Below are 23222 nucleotides of genomic sequence, written 5' to 3'. Positions count from 1 at the left end.
CAACTTGTCAGCTTGCTAGTCAAATTGCAAACCACAGTACCTAATCATTAAATAATCAAGATTAAACAAGCATCACGATGATTAACCCAGATGTTTAAGATACACTTTATTTTAACAAACTATGCCCTTGTCGTCCACTCGTTATGTTTATATCATTTTAGATCTATGTTATCGAACGTCTGAACCAAATATTTTTCTTGGTCGGCCTACAAAGTGGAAGTATCTATAAAGTCATAGTTAACCCTAAAATAGCCAAATGCTTTTGGTGAACTTGTAAGTGATGGAAATGTTATTTGTGCGCGTTTTAACACTATTTGTCATGAGTGTTTTTTTAACCAAAACTGAACAAGGTAAGGGATTTATTTTTTGTTGGACATATGGAAACATGAGACCTAGTGTGTATTTTTATAATTATACGAGGTTTGGTGAAATTTTAGTTCAATCCATTGTAACGCCTCCAAATAACCTAAGAAGGTATAACGTCTTCAGAGGTTTGGCAATGTTAAATCTTATTGTACTTAAATCATCACCACTCTACTCCTGTTTACGGGAATGGTACCACAAGGCGAGGCACCTCTCTATGAAAGTTAGAAGTTTGCTTTAGCAGTGCATCTTCATAAACTTATGAATATTGGTGGTTTTTATTAACAGCATTTACTGAGATTTAAAAAAAACAACTGAAATGTAAGTTCTAAATATTGAATACAAGTACATCACCCCTATTCAAGGTTATATGATGGAAAAACAAAACATGACTTATCTCTGTTTTATTTTATAACATCTTTTGAAATATTACTTGATGGAAAATTCAACAGTTTAGACCGTTTTACAGGTGAGCGATCTAGGACCAGCATGGCGTTCTTGTGTCAATATTTCTCATTTGTAAAAATGTTTCGTCTCATTTTTAAATATTGTATGACAATTGATTGCTGACAGTAAAGAGTGTAGGCAAGACGCTTTCCTGTAAAAGTCATGCGTGTCCTGGTGCCCAAGTTTTCCACTTAAACGACCGCATTCAAGTAGCACTAATATTGAAGTTATTGTACTTAAACATTATTGCATCACATATACTTCACAACGTTTGTGTAGCTGCTGTTTCGGGACGGGAAAATTGTTTTAGCCTTGTCCGTCCGTCCTTCTGTTCGTCCGTCCGTTAATTTTATATTATGTTAAGGACCATATATTTGTAGGTATTAATCAGATAATGTTCAAACTTTATCATTATGTTCCCCATGATGAAAAATCCACCGTTTGTGAAAGTGTTAACGTGGGGTCAAAGGGTAGGTGACTGTGGCAATTTTTAAGAAGATCTTTGGAAAACACTAAAGACATTATATTCGGTCTAATATTCATGAAATTTAATCATATTTTTTCTTGATGAAATCTTGATAACATGGCATAAATTTAGTAGTGAACATGCGAATTCGTTTGATAACAAACTAGAGCACATGTGTTATGAAACGTTAACCAGGTTAACCATATTACTATGTATCAATATCCAAGGACATTATATGAGGACCAAGTTTAATTACCAGATAGATTGCACAGCTCCTCACGACGTTGTGGCATTTTAACTAACATTGGTTGGTGAAAACGCGCTTGACATAAATACCAATTTGATAAAAGAAATCGCAATCGGTAATAATGGTTAATGGAGTATTGAATATGTGTCTGGACTTTTTAAAAAGCATTTATTTAAAAGTAACCGCACTCAACTCAGCCATTATATTGAATTTCATCATTTTCATTAAAACAAAGTCAGCGCATAATTAAACATTTTGCTTCCAATTGCAAATTTAATTTTTTGGCACGTATTATTATTAATAAACCACCAACATGTTTAAAAAGCAGACAAAAAATATAATAAATTCACCGATATTCATTAAAACAAAATCATTTGAAATTTCTTTATTTTCGATACAATCCCCTTTTCAGCGTTGAACTGTTCACTTCCAGACTATCCATACGCCTCATATTATGTCAACGGAAAAGCATTTATCGCAGTCAGAACTGTCTTACATAAGGACAAGGTATGTTGTAGAAATACACCAGCGATTATACAGTACAGTGCATTAATATCCGTTCATTTTTTAAGGTGATTGAAACCTTACTGAAAAGATATATTGTTACTAATATTTCAAACAATGTTGTAATACATAAAATAAACATATTAAAATACAGACAGACTAAAATATAGATACGTTTTGTTCATCCATAATGGATTTTATGTTGAATATGCACAAACCTTCAATCTTCATTCTTTTTAATAGCATTACAAATGTAAAACACAACTTATCCTCGATTATAAAGATCATATTATCAAAACAACAGAAAATATTAAGTACTGAGAGAAAAACATGCCCATTGGTCTGGACAAGTCATAGTCATTATCGCTGAAATAGTTCATGACGACAATGTTTGTGGGATGTATCCGTGGATGTATTGTATGATATGTACGAGTATAGGGAATTGCCATAAGTATTGACGGTTCTATATGAATCCGACCCACAAATAAGCTAGTTTTATTTTTGATAGCCCCATTAACGTTAACGTTAATTGTTAAACCAGGTAGCTCAATACAAGTTTTATACCATATGGAACGTACTTGCTTGCTGATTATTAAAATGTAAGAAAACGCCAATACATCACATATTTTAGTTTGTAAATATGCCACTTATTTCTAATGGAATTTGAACCAAATGTGATATCTTTTAATGTTTAAAAGTTAATAATTCTTATTTGTTATTTTTGTTTATTAAACATGTTATTTTTCTGTATACAAAACTCTTTCAAATGCTACCAAATTGATGTTGGGATCATCAGAAAGTCACAATTCACATATTTATGACTCGGGTTCCTAAGAGTTCGTGAAAATGAACAAACAATTACTTCCTCACCAATGTCAATTAAAAATGTACACTCATGTGACCCCGAAATAGGATGTAATGAAAAAAACGTCCGTCTGTTTTATTGATAACGCCCTTTTAACAGTCATAAATGTCATGGGTTTTTTATAAAACAGGTCAGTGTCGTATGTGAAAACGGAACTAGTATAACAGTGTCCTCCGATGTCAAAACATGCCGGAATGGTGTCTGGAAGCCAAGAGGATCATTCCCGATATGTGAACCAGGTACTGTACATGCTCTTGATGTCTAGACGTTCACAGGCGTGCATGGGCATTCTCCAGTACGCTCGAGCGTACATGCTAGTTTTTGTTTCCCCGAAATGGCATTTGCTTTCATCTCGAAATCAGAAATAAAGTTTGATGCGTGACTATCAACATGTCACTTTTCGCTGGTTAAAACTTTTCGTATTTGCACTGAATTTTGGCGTTTAGAATCACGAGAATACTTAAAAATGGTTCCGTTATAACTATATTGTTCAACTATTTTCTATGGATGGGGACACCTTTTCTACTCCCATTACATTGATACGAAAGAGGAAGAATGGCGATTTTCTTCAAAAAGATGAGCATCAAAGTTCACATGTGATCCGTTGGTTCTAATGATTTCTGAATCAGTTAACTCCAATTACTATAATCGTTTCCAAAGTAACAAACATAAAAAATATTATAAAACGAGTGTATGCAGTTATATTGAGTTATAAAGCCGTTTTAACGAGTTACTAAATCGTTTAAAAGATATACGTAAGTTGTTTTAACGAGAAAAATAAGAACACTTACCAGGTATGTCACCTCTAAGCCACCTTTATTACCGAATTGGATTTTTTTAATGTTGAAAATATCATATTGCTTCATACTTGAAATCTCTATCTTTATCTCGACTGCACAATAGCGTTCTTCAATTGAATCATAATGACTTAATAAATTGTTTAATGCATGTCGACCCAAATATATTCTTGTTGTTTTTTGTGTTCTCGGTTTAGTGTAACTATGACAGATCAGTGTGCCTCACCTTGTTTTAATTATTGACCACTTGACTTGTATTACCAATACCATGCGTATTTTCATTTGTATTTGAAATCGTTTGTGCGGCAAATATCTTATATGCCAAAATGGTATCATTTGGGTGCACGCATTAGAATGATATCGTTTTAAATCAATGCTCTTTTTCCTATATTTAAATGTTTTGCCTACAAGGCGTAATGTAAAAGCTGAAAATTAGACTGGTAATGGTCGCCAATATGTTTTATCATGTTTGTATTTACCTTCAGAGCCATGTAGATTTAATAAGGAAAGTGGTCGTCGGTTTTTCCTATTAGAAAATGAGTTAGATGGTGAGGTCGCGCATGAAGAGACAGTGAACGTCGTTTGCGATAGAAACTTTGATCAAATGGGAAACGCTGAGGATTCTAATTCAGAAATACAGTGCCTGAAAGGGCGGTTCAACAAAATGTACCATTGCGTAGAGAGTAAGTCTCTAGAAATGTTCTGTTTTCGTGTCTTTTTCTCTGTATTTTATCAGCCAGATGATCATTCAAAATTTACCAACTTTTATAGCTTTTACTCATTAAGTAAAGGGAGTGAAAGTCAAAGGATCGATTTGCAGAGTTACATATAACATCTTTGTTATTCTCTAAAAGAAAATATTGTTTTCATATGTTGTTGATACGGTTCTGATGAAAGTACTTTTTGTTTAAAGGGTTGTTTTCCACCTGAAAATACTTAAGATGGACTATTATTGTTTTATTTTTAACATTTCTACTACCTGGATTAAGTGGTATTATTATATTTCCATTCATATTTTCATTTACTGTTTGCGTTGTATAACAACTTTCAGGATGTGCTATCCCAGATATTTTAAATGCGAACATCAAACGCTCAAATGGTGCGAACACGGATAAGCTGAAGGACGGAGAAAACGTAAATTAACAATATGATCATGAATGATTTTCTACTGTTTAGTTCCTTGTGTGACACATGTTAAGTTATTATAATTGGCACAAAGGCGTAACATTGACCGTATCAAAACTTGTTGCATTTATCATAACTAACAATTATGACTGCAATTATTGATTGAGATAACCGGTCGACACATACTTTTCTTTGAAAGCTCCATTAGATATATTTATGAATGTGGATGTCTGGTGACCTTATAAAATTTTAGTATCATCTAAAAAATGTATTTGTTTCCATTCTATACTGGGATGTAAAATAAATGACTGAAAGTACATCATTCATAAAGTTATAACAGTTTGCATAATTTTGCTCTTTATTTCAACCGAGGTATTTGATACAATTTTCGGTAAAAGTATTATATGTTCTTGTTATAAACACAAAAAAAACATTTAAAGATACCAAACTAATATGTGGTCAACAGGCATCCAAAATTAACATATGTGTGAGTCGCCTACAACAAATGACAGGTTATCTTAACAGATTACAGTTACTTGCCATAAAGGATACAGCCCTCAAAGCAATGTGGAGGGCAATGACGCAAGTTTCACTTTGATATGCAAGAACGGTACGATAGGTAACAGAACATGTCAACTATCACAAGACAGAAGGGATCAACAAGAGAACGTTATACCTACAGCGGAATCAAGTTTATCAGTAGAAGCAGATACAACATCAGTAGATACAACATCAGCAGGTACAACAAGAGCAGATACAACAGTAGCAGATACAACAAGAGCAGATGATAATGATCATGGTATTTATTAATTACAAGTAGTCCGGTTAGCAATAACGTTCTAATCCAATTAAGACCAATTATTTGATTTTAACTCCTTTAAGTTATATTTAGTCAACTTAACTAGTACAACTTGACAATATGTATCATCTTTCAAATTTCGATTAAGCCTTACCATTGTACTTCTGTTAAATGAATATAAGCATCCTTAAACTACCATTGTACTACTATTAAAATGAATATAAGCATCCTTCAAATTCCATTGTACTACTATTAAAATGATTATAAGCATCCTTAAATTACCATTGTACTACTATTAAAATGAATATAAGCACCCTTAAAATACCATTGTACTACTATCAAAATGAATATAAGCATCCTTAAATTACCATTGTACTACTATTAAAATGAATATAAGCATCCTTAAAATACCATTGTTCTACTATTAAAATGAATATAAGCTTCCTTAAAATACCTGTGATATGAATGAACATTATGTTAAAGTAAGACTAAAACTTAAACATAAGCAGTATTTCAACACACATACTGACACATGTTTCATCATCAAAATGTATATTTGGTTACCTAATAAATTATAATATAAGATCTAATTTCAAAATGACCTAATTCTTCGACGGCGTTCTCCCGAGAAAAACAACAATTTGTTGAGTGCTTCAATGGGTTGCACTTCAGTGCGAGGATGTAAACGCGAGATGGTTGTATGAAGCCTTAAGTTAAACCATTAAAACGTGCTTGTTAATTTCTCTGTAGTACTTGATAAGCTGAAGTAACATACTTTTGGGTAAAAAAGGGAATGGAAAGCAAACTGGATTTTTCTGACATTGCAACTGAAATATAATATATAGCAAATTATAAGAATTACTTTTCAATGCTTAATACTTACAATTTAAATGTCTCGCAATATTTTTTTGAAACGATAGATATTTATCATATCGCTTAATACCATTCTATAACCTCATATCCTATAGGAAACAACAAAATCAATACGTTTCAATGGTTTTATTTTGGAAGTCTCAGTGAAGCGATTTGGGAAACCAATAAACATATAGAGCATAAACATGCAACATGAGCAAATTTTGTCTTATTATCAACATGCCTGACAAAAATGGAGCTTACAGACGTGGTCGACTGACCGAGGAAAACAATAGATAAAAACCTCCTTATGGGGAAAACTCAGAAACCTCTGCCCGTTTGTCATACAGATTTTCAGGATTTGTCTCGTACCACTAGATGTTGGGCCTCATCATCCGTAAGCTCCTAAACAATTAGGTGTAAAATACATATCATTTATATGATTCAAGTACACGTACTATATCAAGTTATACAAGTGTCAATTACAACGCTAGGTTTACAAATGAGAACATAAAGATCATTCATATAACGAAATTGCATAATAACAGAAAACGTTCACCTTATACACTTGCTTGTAGAATTTTACAATCAATTGTATCGATGTGAGCGTATCGGCTTCCCAGTGCTGAATGCCTTTACATTCATATGTGCACGAAATACTCCTGCCTATGAACCACGCGCGCATATAAACGTCCACCTGGCGGTTATTCAATTACAAGGGGAAATAATTTTCACTCAGACGCAGAAAATGATATTTGTTTCATGTTTGGTTGTGTGTATTTCTGTCGTTGTTTTTTATCGATATATAAATGGTATGGTTGCTAAGTAAAAGTTCACTGGAGATATTTACAAGCACTCAAAGTTACGTTGCCCCAGCGCCACAAGTTGTTATAACCTAACGGTTTACTAAATCATGGCATAAGCCGAGCAAGCGAAATAATAAATACAACTCTATGTGTTTCCTTAATATAATAATGTAGAATTGCAAGTATTTAATTAATTATGTGGTTTTGATTTAATACGTGCTCCTCCTGGAGCGTGCATGTATATTGTTGTATAAATTGTCGCCTAATCCGATTCCGTTTTTGAAAACATGCACATAAATAAACTTAACCAATTAAATAATGACGCCATGCTTAGATTAATATTTCGCGATTGTTTTTAATGACTTCAAATGTGGTTACAAGTTGCAGGACACAAGACAGGGCAGTAAATAGATCACTAAATTTCCATATATATATAAAAAATAATCAATACCAGACCATTTGATACCATTTTATACTCTCCATCTGTGTATGTTGGTTGTAAAGTTGAATATTTAGTTATATAAAAAAACTTCTGTTTCTACTTGGTTTACTCTGTAATGTTTACATTGTCATATCATTGTTTGTACTTCTAATCGGAATAAGTAGTTTTATCGAAAACATATTGGTTACGTTCAACCATTTTTGCATTTGAAACTCTGTTTGTTTATGTTTTAAGTGTATAAGCATAAGTTAATATTACATGCACAACCTTCTTACAATAAGACATCTGTTGTTGAAAAGAAATACGATTAGATACAAGCAGATCCGCTTCATCCGTTGGCCGACCAAGGACGGGCGTCTAGGCTAGAATTTAACCGTACTGCGCAATGTTTGCTGTTGCATATATGTGAATGAGAAAATGATTGTTAACGGCCGACAATCATCGGAGCCACAACATTTTGTTATACTTGTAAAACGCTCAAATGCGTCTCACGTTGTAGGACAAATGAGTGGAACACAGTGAGTACGAACACGGCCTCTGTTTTCTTTTCCAGAGGTTAATACATGTTTCAATTGAAATGCGGGGAATCTAGTGCCGTGTATTGTGGTGAGTGTAAATGCTCGGAACATACTATCTTATCGTCTAGAACTTACCAAACTTCCTAGAGCTCAATGTGGATAACGTTAAAGTCTGGATTTTCAGTGTAGTCATTTAATAGGTTTTAAGAATTCCCGCATATATTTGAAGCTTTTGATTGACAACAGGTTACGTCTTTACAAAATTTATATTGATTTTCTATCTTTGGAAAAGATGTCTAGTTTTTGTGAACTTTGTTGTGCCAATAAATCGGTCGTGTTACGCATGCATTTTAATTTGTAAAATTCAATCTACAGCGTCGTCAATATATTGCGCTATTTAGCAACAGTGCGCTAATTTGGAAATTCACGACCGCGTACAAAAACGCACACCTCTTTTGGCGTCTGTCAAATCGCCCAGTAAAATTAGACACATAACAAGCACAATAAACATTGCCACAAATGTCTGAACTGCTGACAGAAATGCAATATATTTATCAAAAACATCGATTGATGAACGCATTTGCCGAAAGGCAGTTCATTTAAGGAATGGAAGTTGAGGTGTTAATATTGATAGGTAGAAGGGTCAAAATTACAAACCGTGTATTAAATAAATTAATTAATACTGTTGGAGGACATTTCTTTGTTATTCCTCGTTGGTGCAAACGTTAAATAATATAATAATATAATTGAGCTCCATTTTCTGATTTTGAAAAAGTTATTTGAACTTCCTGTTATTTTTTGTTATTTAATTTATCTAACAGCTTGTCGGCAATTTTCACCATGACAACGCACCAACATACATGTCTGTCGTTTAGCTGTACTTGATATTAAAACTATGCAACATCCCCCGTACTCTTTGGATCTAGCACCATGTGACTTTTGGCTTTTTCCCACCATCAAGAACGAGTTGAGAGGCTGACGTTTCGACGACGTCAAAGACCTACCTGTTGTTGTTCGGGCGTGTGTCAGGAGAATACAGACGAAAATGGCCATTTTTACTAAAACAATTTCATAAAATGTACCCTTCTTTACGGAAAAAAGCAAGAAGTTGTGTACCTATTTTCTTGAGTTAAAAAAAATTAAGCGGTGGATCCATTAAACACTTTATCAAACAAAGCCATAAGTACAATGTTACACAAAATTGTGAACTAGTTTTGCTAAAAATAGAATGACAATATATGTTCCACGGCACCACGGCGTACTTTGATATTTTAAATCGAAATGATTATCTCAAGAAATACTTGCAATGTGGATAAAAAGATGTTTATAAACAATGAATACAAATCATAAGAAATAAAATAAATATATCAAATGTTAAAAAAATTCTGACCCCAAAACTAATCGATAATAAGTATTAAATTCATGCAAAACGTTACGGCGTAGCTACCTGTGGTCAGGAGGTAAAATAATATACATACGTGAATTTAACTCATCATATTGCAAGTAAAACTCTACTGTAAACAACAAGCGATGTTTTGTTGTGAGTTTACTTGAAATACGTTAATACGAAAGTGGTGGTGTATCAATCATTAAATATTTTTGGCCGTGTCAGGCAATCGTCGCGTTTCTTAAATGGTGCTCTCTAAAGTATCGAGTGAAAAACAGATTCTTAAAAAATAAGGGGGTCAATTATAAATAGGCACAAATCAATTTGATGTAGGTATAACTTGCCAAAAATTGAATTATTTTTGAATTAAAAACACTTGTTAATTAACGGTTTCACAACATGTGTGTGGAGAAGTTATTTTAAATGAAAAATTGATACTGAATGAAACATTATTTCTCCCTAGCGACTCGTTCATCTTTAATACGGTCAGAAATTAAAACTAAACATGATTTCAAAATGCTTACTTTATTGAAAAAAAATAATTCTCAACAGCTCAATTTAGAGCTCTTTTTAATAAATACTTAAAAATGTTACCGGAAAAGCTATATTCCTCAAGTTGTTAGTTACGCTTTGATATTTGAATTATTAACGATGTGATTTCAAACATTGATTTCACTTATTCAAGTTCAACAAAGTTTTAAACATCAATGCAGACATTAAACATTTAAACAAGTCTCTTTGCGTACATACTCAAAACTGTTCGGTGAATCACCAACAAAATAAATTTTAAGTGAAGGTTATTTAGTGTAGTGTGTTTGTTTCTTCCTTTGCATTGTTTTAAGGAATAAAAAAGTTGCGGCGCATGAACACAGTCGTATTGGTTTAAGTGGGAAGGACTCCCTGCGTTCTTTGACCAGCCCAATTGCTTTCATAACCCTGATAATAGCATTACTTTTAAACGTAAGATTAAAACGCTAATGGCAACAATAAAATTAACATAAGTTAACACTTTCTAAAATGTTTGTGGGACAAATACAAACAATAACAAGATTTCATGTATATTTTTTATGCGGTGATTCGCGATCCGCACATATCCGAACTTGTTGCGTTTGCCGGATAATAACCGCAATTTCCGAAAGGCAGTTCATTTAAGGAATGGAAGTTGAGGTGTAAATATATAAGTATATTGTAACTTGAACGGAACATTGAGGCCTTACTATTTAAATGTTGTTTTACCATGGTTTCAATATTGGTGTAAACAAACCTACTATTGTTGCAATACAACGTTTTATTGCATCCTATTCTGATTTAAATCAAAGTTAGCAATATTTCAATAAAAACAGTCAGAACAGCATAAAACCGGGCTGTACGTTGCGCAAACAACAAGTCACTTATCATATGAATAATCTATTTCGGATCATAAAACAGGAAACGGACTCTTAATGTATAAACGTTGATAAACTATTGAAGTTCGCAATTGTTTATCTTCTATAATAGTTAATTTGAAAAATGTTACATCCACATATATTCTGAGGAAAGAGGTACTTTTATAGTATTCCAGCTTTCTCCTCAACTTTGACAATGAGGTAACAGCAATCGTGCATCTGACACATTTTATTTGACATGTTACATGCCGTGATTCATATTCCTGATCATTCCGAAACACGAACAAAACTCTTTTTAAAGTTATGCGTCCCCAGGGAATATGGCTCTGGAAAAGAATCTATGTGTTTTTGAAAAAAAATGTGTTAAAACAAACATTGAAGGTAAAGTACCCATTTCGTTTACAAATATTCGTTTACGAAAAAAGAACCATTTAATCAAGTAATGTTTCGCATTAAACTACTTATTCAAGTTTTCAATTGATGTCGCTATATTCGACAACATGTCCGTTAAAACTAGTATAAATTGTAATTCTAACTTGATTTGGCTTTTCCAGCACGATGCCCAGAAATACAAATAGAAAACGGAGAAATTGGCTACATGGGGAACAGAGAGATATACCATATGGCATATATTAAGAAGTAAGTCTATATTAAATCATATAAAATATTTTCGCATAAGGCTTAAAATATAACCAACGCTGTTTTACTGCAAGGAGTAAGTGCTTGTTCTAGCCAAATACTATTACTTCTTAGGTAATTTCTTGTGTTTGGCAATTGATGTCAAACTAAGCCCAAATAATACTTTGCTACTACTACTACTACTCCTACTACTACTACTACTACTACTACTACTACTACTACTACTACTACTACTACTACTACTACTACTGCTGCTGCTGCTGCTGCTACTACAACAACAACTACTACTACTACTACTACTACTACTACTACTACTACTACTACTACTACTACTACTACTACTACTACTACTTATGATAATAATAATAATAATATAAATGATAATAATAATAATAATAATAATAATAATAATAATAATAATAATAATAATAATAATAATATAAATAATAATATACTTTACATATATATGTGTGTGTGTGTGTGTGTGTGTGTGTGTGTGTGTGTGTGTGTGTGTGTGTGTGTGTGGGCGTATGTGCGTGCGTGCGTGCGTGCGTGCGTGCGTGCGTGTGCGTGTGTGTATGGGTGTGTTTTTTATCCTACAATTTATCTAACGCATTTAACCTTGTAGATGCGCAGATGGTTACATGTTTGGTGGTTTTCAAGTGGCTGAGTGCCTTCCTACCTTAAAATGGGACAACGACCTACGTTGCATCAAGACATGTAAGTGAAAGTAAAAATGTACTTTTCATCTTGCATTACAATTGCAACAATTATGTATTAAGCAAAACGAAATGTTTCATTGGGAATATTAGACACGTTCTCGACGGTAGATCTCTTGAAAGCACGAACTACATTTACAGTATGAAACACCAGTTTGATAGATTTAATGATACTAGATATCCAAATAATAAATAAATTTACCGTGGACGAAGTACAGGGTAAATATTTACAGCCGCAACACAGCTCTCAACACTTTTATGGTAAAAAGGTTAATCTTACACTTACACATAAAGCCATTAAAAAGTATCGTTTTAAGCCTATTTTTTTTTTAAACAAAAGCATGTTGAACCATGTGTAGGCACTGATGACTTGATATTTCAAATTGTATGAGAAAAAAGAAATTAGGACATTTAACTATAGAATTAAATAAGTAATGATGTTGAAATACTTACAAATACGACTAATAAGGCTGCTTATGTTTTCACTTATCGTGCCCATACACTTGACATACATAATATAATTGCTGGTGATTAGACGATGTACTTGTGCATAAGACTTAGTTAACCTATGCTCTGCTGTTCCTAACAAGCTTAAATGCACATTAAAAACAAACTTAGCGGCATAGAAAAAGGGCAACATCAGACAAAAATGTTTCACATAATATTTGTGTATTAAATATGATACCTGCTGGGTGTGTCTCTATACACGTATTTACGGTTTCTTAATCAACATGTTTTAAATGGAAATATTGCATAAAATGTCCCTGTCTGTTTTTGAAAAAGTATTATTGTAAAGAATCAAAACTAACCATAAATGAATTCAAAAAATATTAGAGATTTAAATATTTTTATCCATAAAAATATTGCCAAATGTAGACAAAATATGCATTACATAGTTTATATAAAAAAAATGGAATGAACCACAGTCGGTTTACTTGTTTAATACTTAGTACCCCATGTAACACTTTTAAACCGTTTGTTATTTTCGAGCTATCAGTCCAGTCAGCTATTGATTTAAGTATAACGATTAATATGATGATATAGTTTACACATTACAAATGATTGATCCGTTTAAAAAGAGGCATGCTACTTGGAGCTATACTGCATGTGCAAAATCATTTGTGCCGTTAATGTCCGGCATTGCAAAGATTTAGATAGTAAAGAACCTTACAGAATCCTGACGTAACAGGCCACTTAAAACTTCCTATCCAATAAAGTTAATTGGCCGACTTATGCACGAAATAGCACTACTTTAACTGACAATTCGGTAAAAAAAAAAAAAAGCAGATCCAGCATGTTAAGCAAGTGTTTTGGCAATTACAATAACTGATTGAACTTTCAGTGCCGAAATGCCCTGAACTTATGGCAGAAAATGGAGAAGTGACCTACATTGGAGACAGAGAGAGATACACTTTTGCACATATTATGTAGGTTTAGTAACACAACTATTAACGTAACGTCAGGTAGAGTACATATAACAGTCATGTAAAGTTCAGAATTTGAAACCACAAGCTAGGCATTATATGAATTCAAAGTTTTGCAATGACATACACAACTATTTCGTTTATTGATCCCGCGATTGACCCTACTTGCAGTTGCAATGAAGGCTACAGCATTGAAAAAGATGGGGTTGAAACAGTTGAATGTCTTCAAAGTCTTCAATGGGAGAACAACTTAAATTGCTATAGTGAGTAAAACCTAGGCGTTGACTTTTTTTCAAACTTCTTCCATGAGAATATTGCCTACTTCGCAACTGGTAGCATTGTTAAGACAAGAATTAGCATAATTCGAAATAAGCATCACTGTACAGGATTAGCATAATGCTAAACTACTAACATTATATAGGTAAGTATCAGCATATTTTAAACTAGTATCGCTAGGTTGAGCATAATTTAGTTCAAAAGTGGAACACTGTACAGGATGGGCATATTTCAAAATTGATCATTTTTCATGCTAAAAATAAAGAGCTAGATAAAATAATCGGATCGCAAAAAGCTTTAAATATAAACAGCAATGTTTTATTTGTTATTTTGCAATAATGCCCTGATTGGCTGAGTAGGAGGTTGCTTCAGCTTATACCAGTCCTCTTATAGCCGTCAATTGTATAAAGCTATTTATTTTTGGTATGGTCAAAGTTATCCAAAATGTTTATTGATTGGTAAAGATAACCACTAACCAATTCAACCGTTTGAAAGAGTCATCTAGCCAATAGGTAATCAATGGACAACTTATCAAAGTTTTAAACAATAGGCTACAGGTCATTATGCCTATCGTTTATGACCACATGTTTATTAATGGAGTTTTGTATGTCGTTATTTGACCGTCCGAAGCCCGTTGTCGTGAATTATTCGTTCCCCTTACATTTTCCTACTCAGGGGATGCCTTCCCATGATTCAGCCTTTAACTGTTAAAGGGTTTTGATTTGTTTCTAAAATTTCACGTACATTGCATATTTTCCATGCATTTTATTTATTTGTCAGTAATATGTTTAGTTAACTTAAGCAATTTTCAAGAAAGAAAGAAAGTGTAGATACGCATATTAAAATTTGTTTTCGTGTTAATCATTTTAATTTGGTGTTTCCCATCCAGCCACCATTCTTACTAAGAAAATATTATTTTTTATAGATATCTGCAATTTGAACTGAATGATTGATTGTTTTTATACTTTCAGGATGTCTTCAATCGACCGCGTGTAATCTACTTTTGTATTTTATATAACACTATATTTCCAAGCGTTTGATATTCGCCGAAATAAGCGATTTGCTTAGAAATCAACTTAGAAATTGCTGCTCCATAACGCTATATGCTTAAGTCGTATAAAAAGGAAGAGAGTGCTCTAGTGGTATTCGTGTCCGTTTCTTAATCAAGAGGTTGTGGATCAATCCCCACCAGGGGTACCTTCTCATAGCCTCTCAAAAGGACACCAATACTGGCTTCTACCCACTAAACGGAGTCGATCATGATTCTATAAGCTGTTAGCTTTCATCAACATCGAGCTAAAACAAATTAGAATAAACCACTGAATCGTATTCGTTATCAATTGCTTTTATTTACACAATGTAAAAACCATAGAATCCTTAGAGGTTTATTGTAAAAGGATAACAGAATCGGTTTCTGACGTATTCGAGTCACATCTAAAAGGCTGTGAAAACATTTTAACCTGTACAGATTCACCATTAAAATGAGTTAATCCTGTTCGTTCTCTCTATACAAATGCAAACGATAATGTAAATTGCATCGCATCATCATTGAAACTTGTTTCAGAGCCTTGTGATACTCCGAACATAGAAAATGGTATACTTCGAAGTGACATATTCAACGTAAAGTATTCAAAAGCAATAATCAAAAGCGGACAAAGTGTACGTACCCTTTCTTAATGACATTGAATGTTGCATGACTCATTTTAAAAACATATCATGCATTAGATACATAGATACACAGTGGAAAAGTAACAGTTGTTTTCGGTGAAACAAAAAGTATAATGTTTCAATAGCTGAATTATTACCTATATCAGGCTTGATTATTCCTCAATCAGATTAATATCACCCCTCAATTGTTCGTGTACTATAATGTTTGAGATATTTTAACAAATATTACACGGAATAAATGATAAACGGAATGTAAAATTTTTTAATGCAATTATTCAGGTGTCAGTATCATGTGAAGCCGGCTATTCTCTTTATGACAATAAGAAGGATGATTTCCTAGAAGAATCTACTTGGCCAATAAAATGTGAGCTTGGAAAAATGACGTTCGTACCGTCTTGTAAGAAAGGTAATTAAACCTTTTGTCAATCTGCCGAATATGCAAAAAGAACAAAGTATGCTACATATGAACTTGATATACACATGATCATCAAAACTTGATTAAATAAACATATGTTTTAAATGAAAAAGATAAGACAATGCAAAAATGCAAAAGTAATATTCAAAAATACGAAACATTGAGCCACGAGCCATTGCAACAGCAATTTAGGTTCTTTGTACTGCCGATACACAACAAAGCATGATCATATACACAAGATAAATAAATATTCCTGCATTCTTTTATTTTGTAACTTTCGACGTAATTGGCAAAGAAATATTTGGGTCAAAGCTTCAGAACACTCCATTTGTATGTATGATATCATTATTTAACTATGATATATCTCTCGCAGAACATCAGCTCGCGGCTGACTTAGTTTCAATGTGTATGCGTAATTTATCTGAATAAACAAGACCAGAAATGAATACAAGTAAATCTCAGTTTAACGCGTCCTTTAAGCCAACGAAACAGCTTTTATAAAGTGAAGTATGGCAAACAATGTAACAGCAACTATCAGATCGGTTCCCCAATGTCATATTCGGATTGACTTATTTTGCATATGACTAGACTACGTCGTTGTATACTAGTATTTTACGACGGTAGGTGGCACAATGAGATGTAATTTTGATCAAATGTAAATTTTGAATACTTTTAGGTGCATATGGATCTAACTGTAGCTTTAACAGCGATTGTCACCACGGCTTAGTCTGCTTGCATGGAAAATGCCGCTGCGACAAATCTTACACCTATGATTTGAAAGCACGCACCTGTAAAAAGAGTACGTCCTATTAAGTGGCATTAGTTTTTAATTGCTATAAATGCCGAAATACTTGTTTATATTACCCAGCCAAACATGAAGAGACAGCAGTATACGTATACACATGGTATTAAACGTAGGGTGGCAGCCTTCGTTCAGTCAGTTAACCCATTCAAAATTAATCTTATTTATTTTGAAACGTACTTAATCGTTCTTAATAAACGTAATATATATCATCATTATTATATTTCTTATATATGGTACAACACTGCACAAATATACCGTTACATGATACATTCATTTATGTGTATGCTTTAGTATGCCGCGGCACAAATGACGGGTTTTATATGCATGGGACATCTGATGCACATTACGAGAGCTACAAAGACCGATATACAAACTGTTCATACGTCCACGGAAATCTCGAGTTAACCTATCTGAAAGGACCGTACGACCTTGGATTTCTTTCAGACATTGAAGAAGTATACGGATATGTGTTCATTGTCAACGTTTACTCGAATTACCTAAATCTTACGAAATTACGGATAGTACGGGGCACTGAATTATTTCACTACAAAGGGGAGGACTTTAGTTTGTTTGTAGCAAACAATTATGACCCATTCAACGATACACATGGCCTTCGAGAACTGCAGTTGATCAGTTTGACTGAGATCAGTCGGGGAAAGGTTCTCTTCCTATATAACAACTTGCTGTGTTTTGAAAATACAATCCGCTGGGACGATATTAATTCATTGACGAGAACATTTGTTAACACTGCATTCATTTCCAAACTCAAGCGGCGTTGTAAGTATTCGGTAACGGTGTTGTTCATGTTCATATCAGTACGTTTTCAAACAAAACGAGTGCTTTAATTTGCATATAGTGTGTATTTAATTTTCTCGATATATATCCCGTACCTGATAACAAGCATTACATGGGCTACACAAATCTAACTCTATGTGAACTATATCACACACTGAGTGACATATATCCTACACTGAGAGACATATAACACACACTGTGATACGTACATCCTACCTCTTGTTACGTATATCATACACCGTGCTACATATATCCTACACTGGGTGACATATATCACACACTGTGATGCGTACATCCTACCACTTGTTACGTATATCATACACCGTGCCACATATATTCTACACGGGGTGACATATATCACACACTGTGATACGTACACATCCTACCTCTTGTAACGTATATCATACACCGTGCTACATATATCCTACACGGGGTGACATATATCACACACTGTGATACGTACATCCTACCACTTGTTACGTATATCTTACACCGTGCTACAAATATCCTACACTGGGTGACATATATCACACACTGGGATACGTACATCCTACCTCCTGTTTCGTATATCTTACACCGTGCTACATACATCCTACACTGGGTGACATATATCACACACTGTGATACGTACATCCTACCTCTTGTTACGTATACCATAAACCGTGCTACATATATCATACATGGGTGACATTTATCACACACTATGATACGTACATCCTACCTCTTGTTACGTATATCTTACACCGTGCTACATACATCCTACACTGGGTGACATATATCACACACTATGATACGTACATCCTACCACTTGTTACGTATATCTTACACCGTGCTACAAATATCCTACACTGGGTGACATATATCACACACTGGGATAAGTACATCCTACCTCCTGTTACGTATATCTTACACCGTGCTACAAATATCCTACACTGGGTGACATATACCATACACTGGGATACGTACATCCTACCACTTGTTACGTATATCATACACTGTGCTACAAATAGCCTACACTGGGTGACATATATCACACACTGTGATACGTACATCCTACCTCTTGTTACGTATATCATAAACCGTGCTACATATATCATACATGGGTGACATATATCACACACTATGATACGTACATCCTACCTCTTGTTACGTATATCATAAACCGTGCTACATATATCATACATGGGTGACATTTATCACACACTATGATACGTACATCCTACCTCTTGTTACGTATATCATAAACCGTGCTACATATATCCTACACTGGGTGACATATATCACACACTGTGATAAGTACATCCTACCACTTGTTACGTATATCATACACCGTGCTACAAATATACTACACTGGGTGACATATACCACACACTGTGATACGTACATCCTACCTCTTGTTACGTATATCATACACTGTGCTACAAATAGCCTACACTGGGTGACATATATCACACACTGTGATACGTATATCTTACCTCTTGTTACGTATACCTTACACCGTGCTAAATATATCCTACACTAGGTGACATATAACACACACTGTGATACGTACATCCTACCTCTTGTTACGTATATCTTACACCGTGCTACAAATATCCTACACTGGGTGACATATATCACACACTGTGATACGTACATCCTTCCCCTTGTTACGTATATCATACACCGTGCTACATATATCCTTCACTGGGTGACATATACCATACACTGTGATACGTTCATCATACCCCATGTTACGTATATCTTACACCGTGCTACATATATCCTACACTGGGTGACATATATCACACACTGTGATACGTACATCCTACCCCTTGTTACGTATATCATACACCGTGCTACATATATCCTACACTGGGTGACATATATCACACACTGTGATACGTGCATCCTACCGCTTGTAACGTATGTCATACACCGTGCTACATATATCCTAAACTGGGTGACATATACCATACACTGTGATACGTACATCCTACCTCTTGTTACGTATACCATACACCGTGCTACATATATCCTACACTGGGTGACATATATCACACACTGTGATACGTTCATCATACCCCATGTTACGTATGTCATACACCGTGCTACATATATCCTACACTGGGTGACATATACCATACACTGTGATACGTGCATCCTACCTCTTGTTACGTATATCATACACCGTGCTACATATATCCTACACTGGGTGACATATACCATACACTATGATACGTACATCCTACCTCTTGTTACGTATATCTTACACCGTGCTACATATATCCTACACTAGGTGACATATATCACACACTGTGATACGTTCATCATACCCCATTTTACATATATCATACACCGTGCTACATATATCATACACCGTGCCACATATATTCTACACTTGGTGACATATATCATACACCGTGCTACATATATCCTACACAGTGCTACATATATCATACATCGTGCTACATATATCATACACCGTGCTACATATATCCTACACTGGGTGACATATACCATACATGGGTAACAAACAACTTACACTGTCCTACATACATTGTACACTGTGTTACCTACATCATACACTATGTTACATGTATCCTACACTGTGTTACATACGTCCTGTGTTACATATACCCTACAAATAAATATATCGCACTATGTTACATAAATCCTACACTGCAGATTACATGCGGAAGGCCAGATGTTATGATAATATGCTGATGGAGATCGTCCAAAGGCTGTAAAAAATGTTAGGAATGTTCAGCCTCATGTGAACAAATGATGTGTTGTTTTTTTAATTTTGTATAGGCTTGACATAGACTGGATCCGTTTTCTAATCTTCATATTTCAGTAATTTGACAAGATCTACACAGTTTTGCAGCTTATTTAGCTCACAGTTTAGTCATTCTTGATTTGACTTTAAAAACAACATACAATAAAACCTCATCTATCATCCAGCGTCCGTTTGATTTTTGTTTACCAAATATCAAACAATAGTAGAAAAATCTTTAAAAACACAATAGGTCTGTAGGATTTGAAACGAAAAAAATATTTCGAAATGATTAAATTTATTGAAATCGAGATAAGCTACTGTTTACAAACAGAAACCAATATAAGAACGATACTTAGTAGAACACAAGTTACATTTGCAACATTTGTTCGTGCAATTGCAGGCCCCGACTGTTCGGAGGAGTGCTATAACAGGCAGACAGGAGACAGTCATTGCTGGGGAAGTGCGCCAGGAATGTGTCAAAAACGTAGGTAGTATCAACGTACGGAACTCCAATAGCCCATAGCTCTGGCTTTAGTATTCTTTTTGCTGAAAAACAGACGACCTTTGGCATTCATCTGCAGTTTGTTTTAGTCTTTGTTCCGACGGGTGTTGTTTGCGTTTAGGTTGAGCATATAATGTATTGTTTTTAACAAAAGGTTTGTTATATTACCAATTTTGTATTTTCTAATTTGTGTCGTGTCCAGTGAACTTCATATCGGTGGTCTGTGACAGTTCATGCGAGGGGAGATGTTTTGGTAAAGAGCAAGATGAATGTTGTCATCCTGAATGCGCAGGAGGTTGTGTAGGACCCGGAAGGGAGCAATGTCTAGTAAGTGGGCACTTTTGTACCTAATATCTTATTCTTGGGATCATATATTATAGAATGTGATAATTAATTCTAGCTCGATTGTTTCAACTGTAGAAAAGATTTATAATTCAATCAACGGTATTGTGTAGAAATCAGAACTGGTTCCATTTTGGAAAGAATCTGTTTAGGAATTAATTCGCGTCCTCCTGAGTAAGAGGCGGACACTTATATTTTCTCACCTCGTTTAGGTTCATATACTACAGTAACATAAAAGATGGAACAGACGGTCAATAAAGTTTCATGGTAGATGATATTAATATTCTTTTTTTAGTAAGATGTATTCAAACATTTTGGTAGACCTTCATTCTAAGTAAAGTGCGGCTTAAACCTGTGTCAGATAAGTTGGTACGCTACATAACTGACGTCAGTTGGTTTGAGCCTCCAAACTAGACGCATGGCTTTCCTTACTAAATTTATGTTTTAACACGAAATTCACGTTGTATTTTTATGAACTACATAAAGTATTGGTCTTAAGCACAGAAACTGATAATTGGCATGTAAGCTATTGAACCAAAATTATCAAATCCATAAGGAAAATTATGTTCGGTGGATCCGTGGTATTATATCACTTCGAGTTGCTTGTGGGAGAACCCGTATCATACGAGACGAAGGTCACAGCAAAGAGCTGCGAGTTACGGTTTATAATCTTAAATTGTTGACAGGATATTTGCCATATTCACTTTAGACTCAGCTTAGCCTAGGTCGAGTGTTTAGGAATTTCCATTTAACATAATATTTAACATTTTGACTACAATAACTAATCCCTGTTTTTATAGATCGAAAAGTCATTAAAAACAGAAATGATATGCTTAAAAACATACATACAATTTATGCCCTACAGACGTGTAAGAATTTCTACTTCGAGGGTTCCTGCCATCCTTACTGTCCAAGGATGAAAATGTTCGACCCATCTACGTATCAAGTGGTCAATAACCCGGACGGACGTTACGCCTTCGGTTCCCTTTGCGTAAAAGATTGCCCACGTAAGATTGATGTGCTATTGTTGATGATTTCCTGTACCATCTGTAAAGAGCAATAAAAACCCATGAATATGGTTATATAGTATTAAAAACGTAACAACAGAAATACGTTATTTACGTACCGTATACCTCTCAAGTACCTTTCTATAAAAGAACTGTATTGAGGTTATCGATGGAAAATGGTTCAATAATGATATTTTACGTTATTACTGTCATTCTTTTTATCTAATCTATTTGAAAATCTTTAAGATATCAAAATGCTTTAAAAATGTGATTTCAGCTTACCTTGTGAAAGAAAATGATGCATGTGTGATCGAGTGCCCAGCATACAAGTCAGCGAACCCTACCACCAGCATATGCCAACCTTGTTTCGAAAAGTGTCCTGAAAGTGTGTTTAATGATCATTTAGAAGTTTGTTATATATTATAACGGACCTATAAACTATGGATTGGAAACTGCCCGATTTCGTTGAATCGGTATCATATTTAGTTTATCTACAATACCCAGCGCGCATACGGCAAGAATCGGAAAATTACGCCATTCTTTTCGATTGGCGATAATCGGTGAAATCCGATATTTTCCGTCAGCTCTGTTGATAATCAGCACCAATACGTTAAACATTTGATAAGTGATTCATGTGTTTGCGTTTATTGTATGTTATCACGTACCGATAATCGATAAGTTTAATTTAAAAGAAATAATGAGAAAAGTTTGAATAGGTATAATAATTGGCCAAAGAACTCAACTAATCATCATACAGTGATGTAAAAGCCGGTTGGTCATCAAACGGAGATTTCTATAATAAAGCTCACAGTTAACCTTGTTTAATCTCAATTGAATTGAATATATAACTGTGTTTGCTAATAAATTTA

At 34.2% G+C, this 23222-nt stretch overlaps 1 protein-coding gene across 8 annotated transcripts in view; it reads left to right on the top strand.

Moving 5' to 3' along the window:
* Window positions 1-224: 224 nt before the first annotated feature.
* Window positions 225-23222, top strand: part of LOC128222984 (sushi, von Willebrand factor type A, EGF and pentraxin domain-containing protein 1-like) — a 41354-nt gene continuing 18356 nt past the window's right edge. For 5 of the 8 annotated variants that reach the window (XM_052932202.1, XM_052932197.1, XM_052932199.1 and 2 more), the window contains exons 1-18: window positions 225-350; window positions 1936-2030; window positions 3023-3131; window positions 4175-4372; window positions 4741-4823; window positions 5340-5613; window positions 11558-11642; window positions 12271-12362; window positions 13704-13788; window positions 13957-14048; window positions 15626-15720; window positions 16009-16135; window positions 16821-16943; window positions 17241-17726; window positions 20903-20986; window positions 21207-21331; window positions 22212-22353; window positions 22631-22738. In XM_052932202.1, the coding sequence (XP_052788162.1) occupies window positions 281-350; window positions 1936-2030; window positions 3023-3131; window positions 4175-4372; window positions 4741-4823; window positions 5340-5613; window positions 11558-11642; window positions 12271-12362; window positions 13704-13788; window positions 13957-14048; window positions 15626-15720; window positions 16009-16135; window positions 16821-16943; window positions 17241-17726; window positions 20903-20986; window positions 21207-21331; window positions 22212-22353; window positions 22631-22738 (2473 nt within the window). In that variant the 5' untranslated portion in view covers window positions 225-280. The remainder of the gene's footprint in view (window positions 351-1935; window positions 2031-3022; window positions 3132-4174; window positions 4373-4740; window positions 4824-5339; window positions 5614-11557; window positions 11643-12270; window positions 12363-13703; window positions 13789-13956; window positions 14049-15625; window positions 15721-16008; window positions 16136-16820; window positions 16944-17240; window positions 17727-20902; window positions 20987-21206; window positions 21332-22211; window positions 22354-22630; window positions 22739-23222) is intronic. The other 3 variants (XM_052932201.1, XM_052932203.1, XM_052932204.1) reach the window with 3 other exon arrangements.

This window comes from Mya arenaria, chromosome 17 (assembly GCF_026914265.1).
Source record: "Mya arenaria isolate MELC-2E11 chromosome 17, ASM2691426v1".
Lineage (NCBI taxonomy): Eukaryota > Metazoa > Mollusca > Bivalvia > Myida > Myidae > Mya > Mya arenaria.
This window is presented reverse-complemented; position numbering and strand designations above follow the sequence as displayed.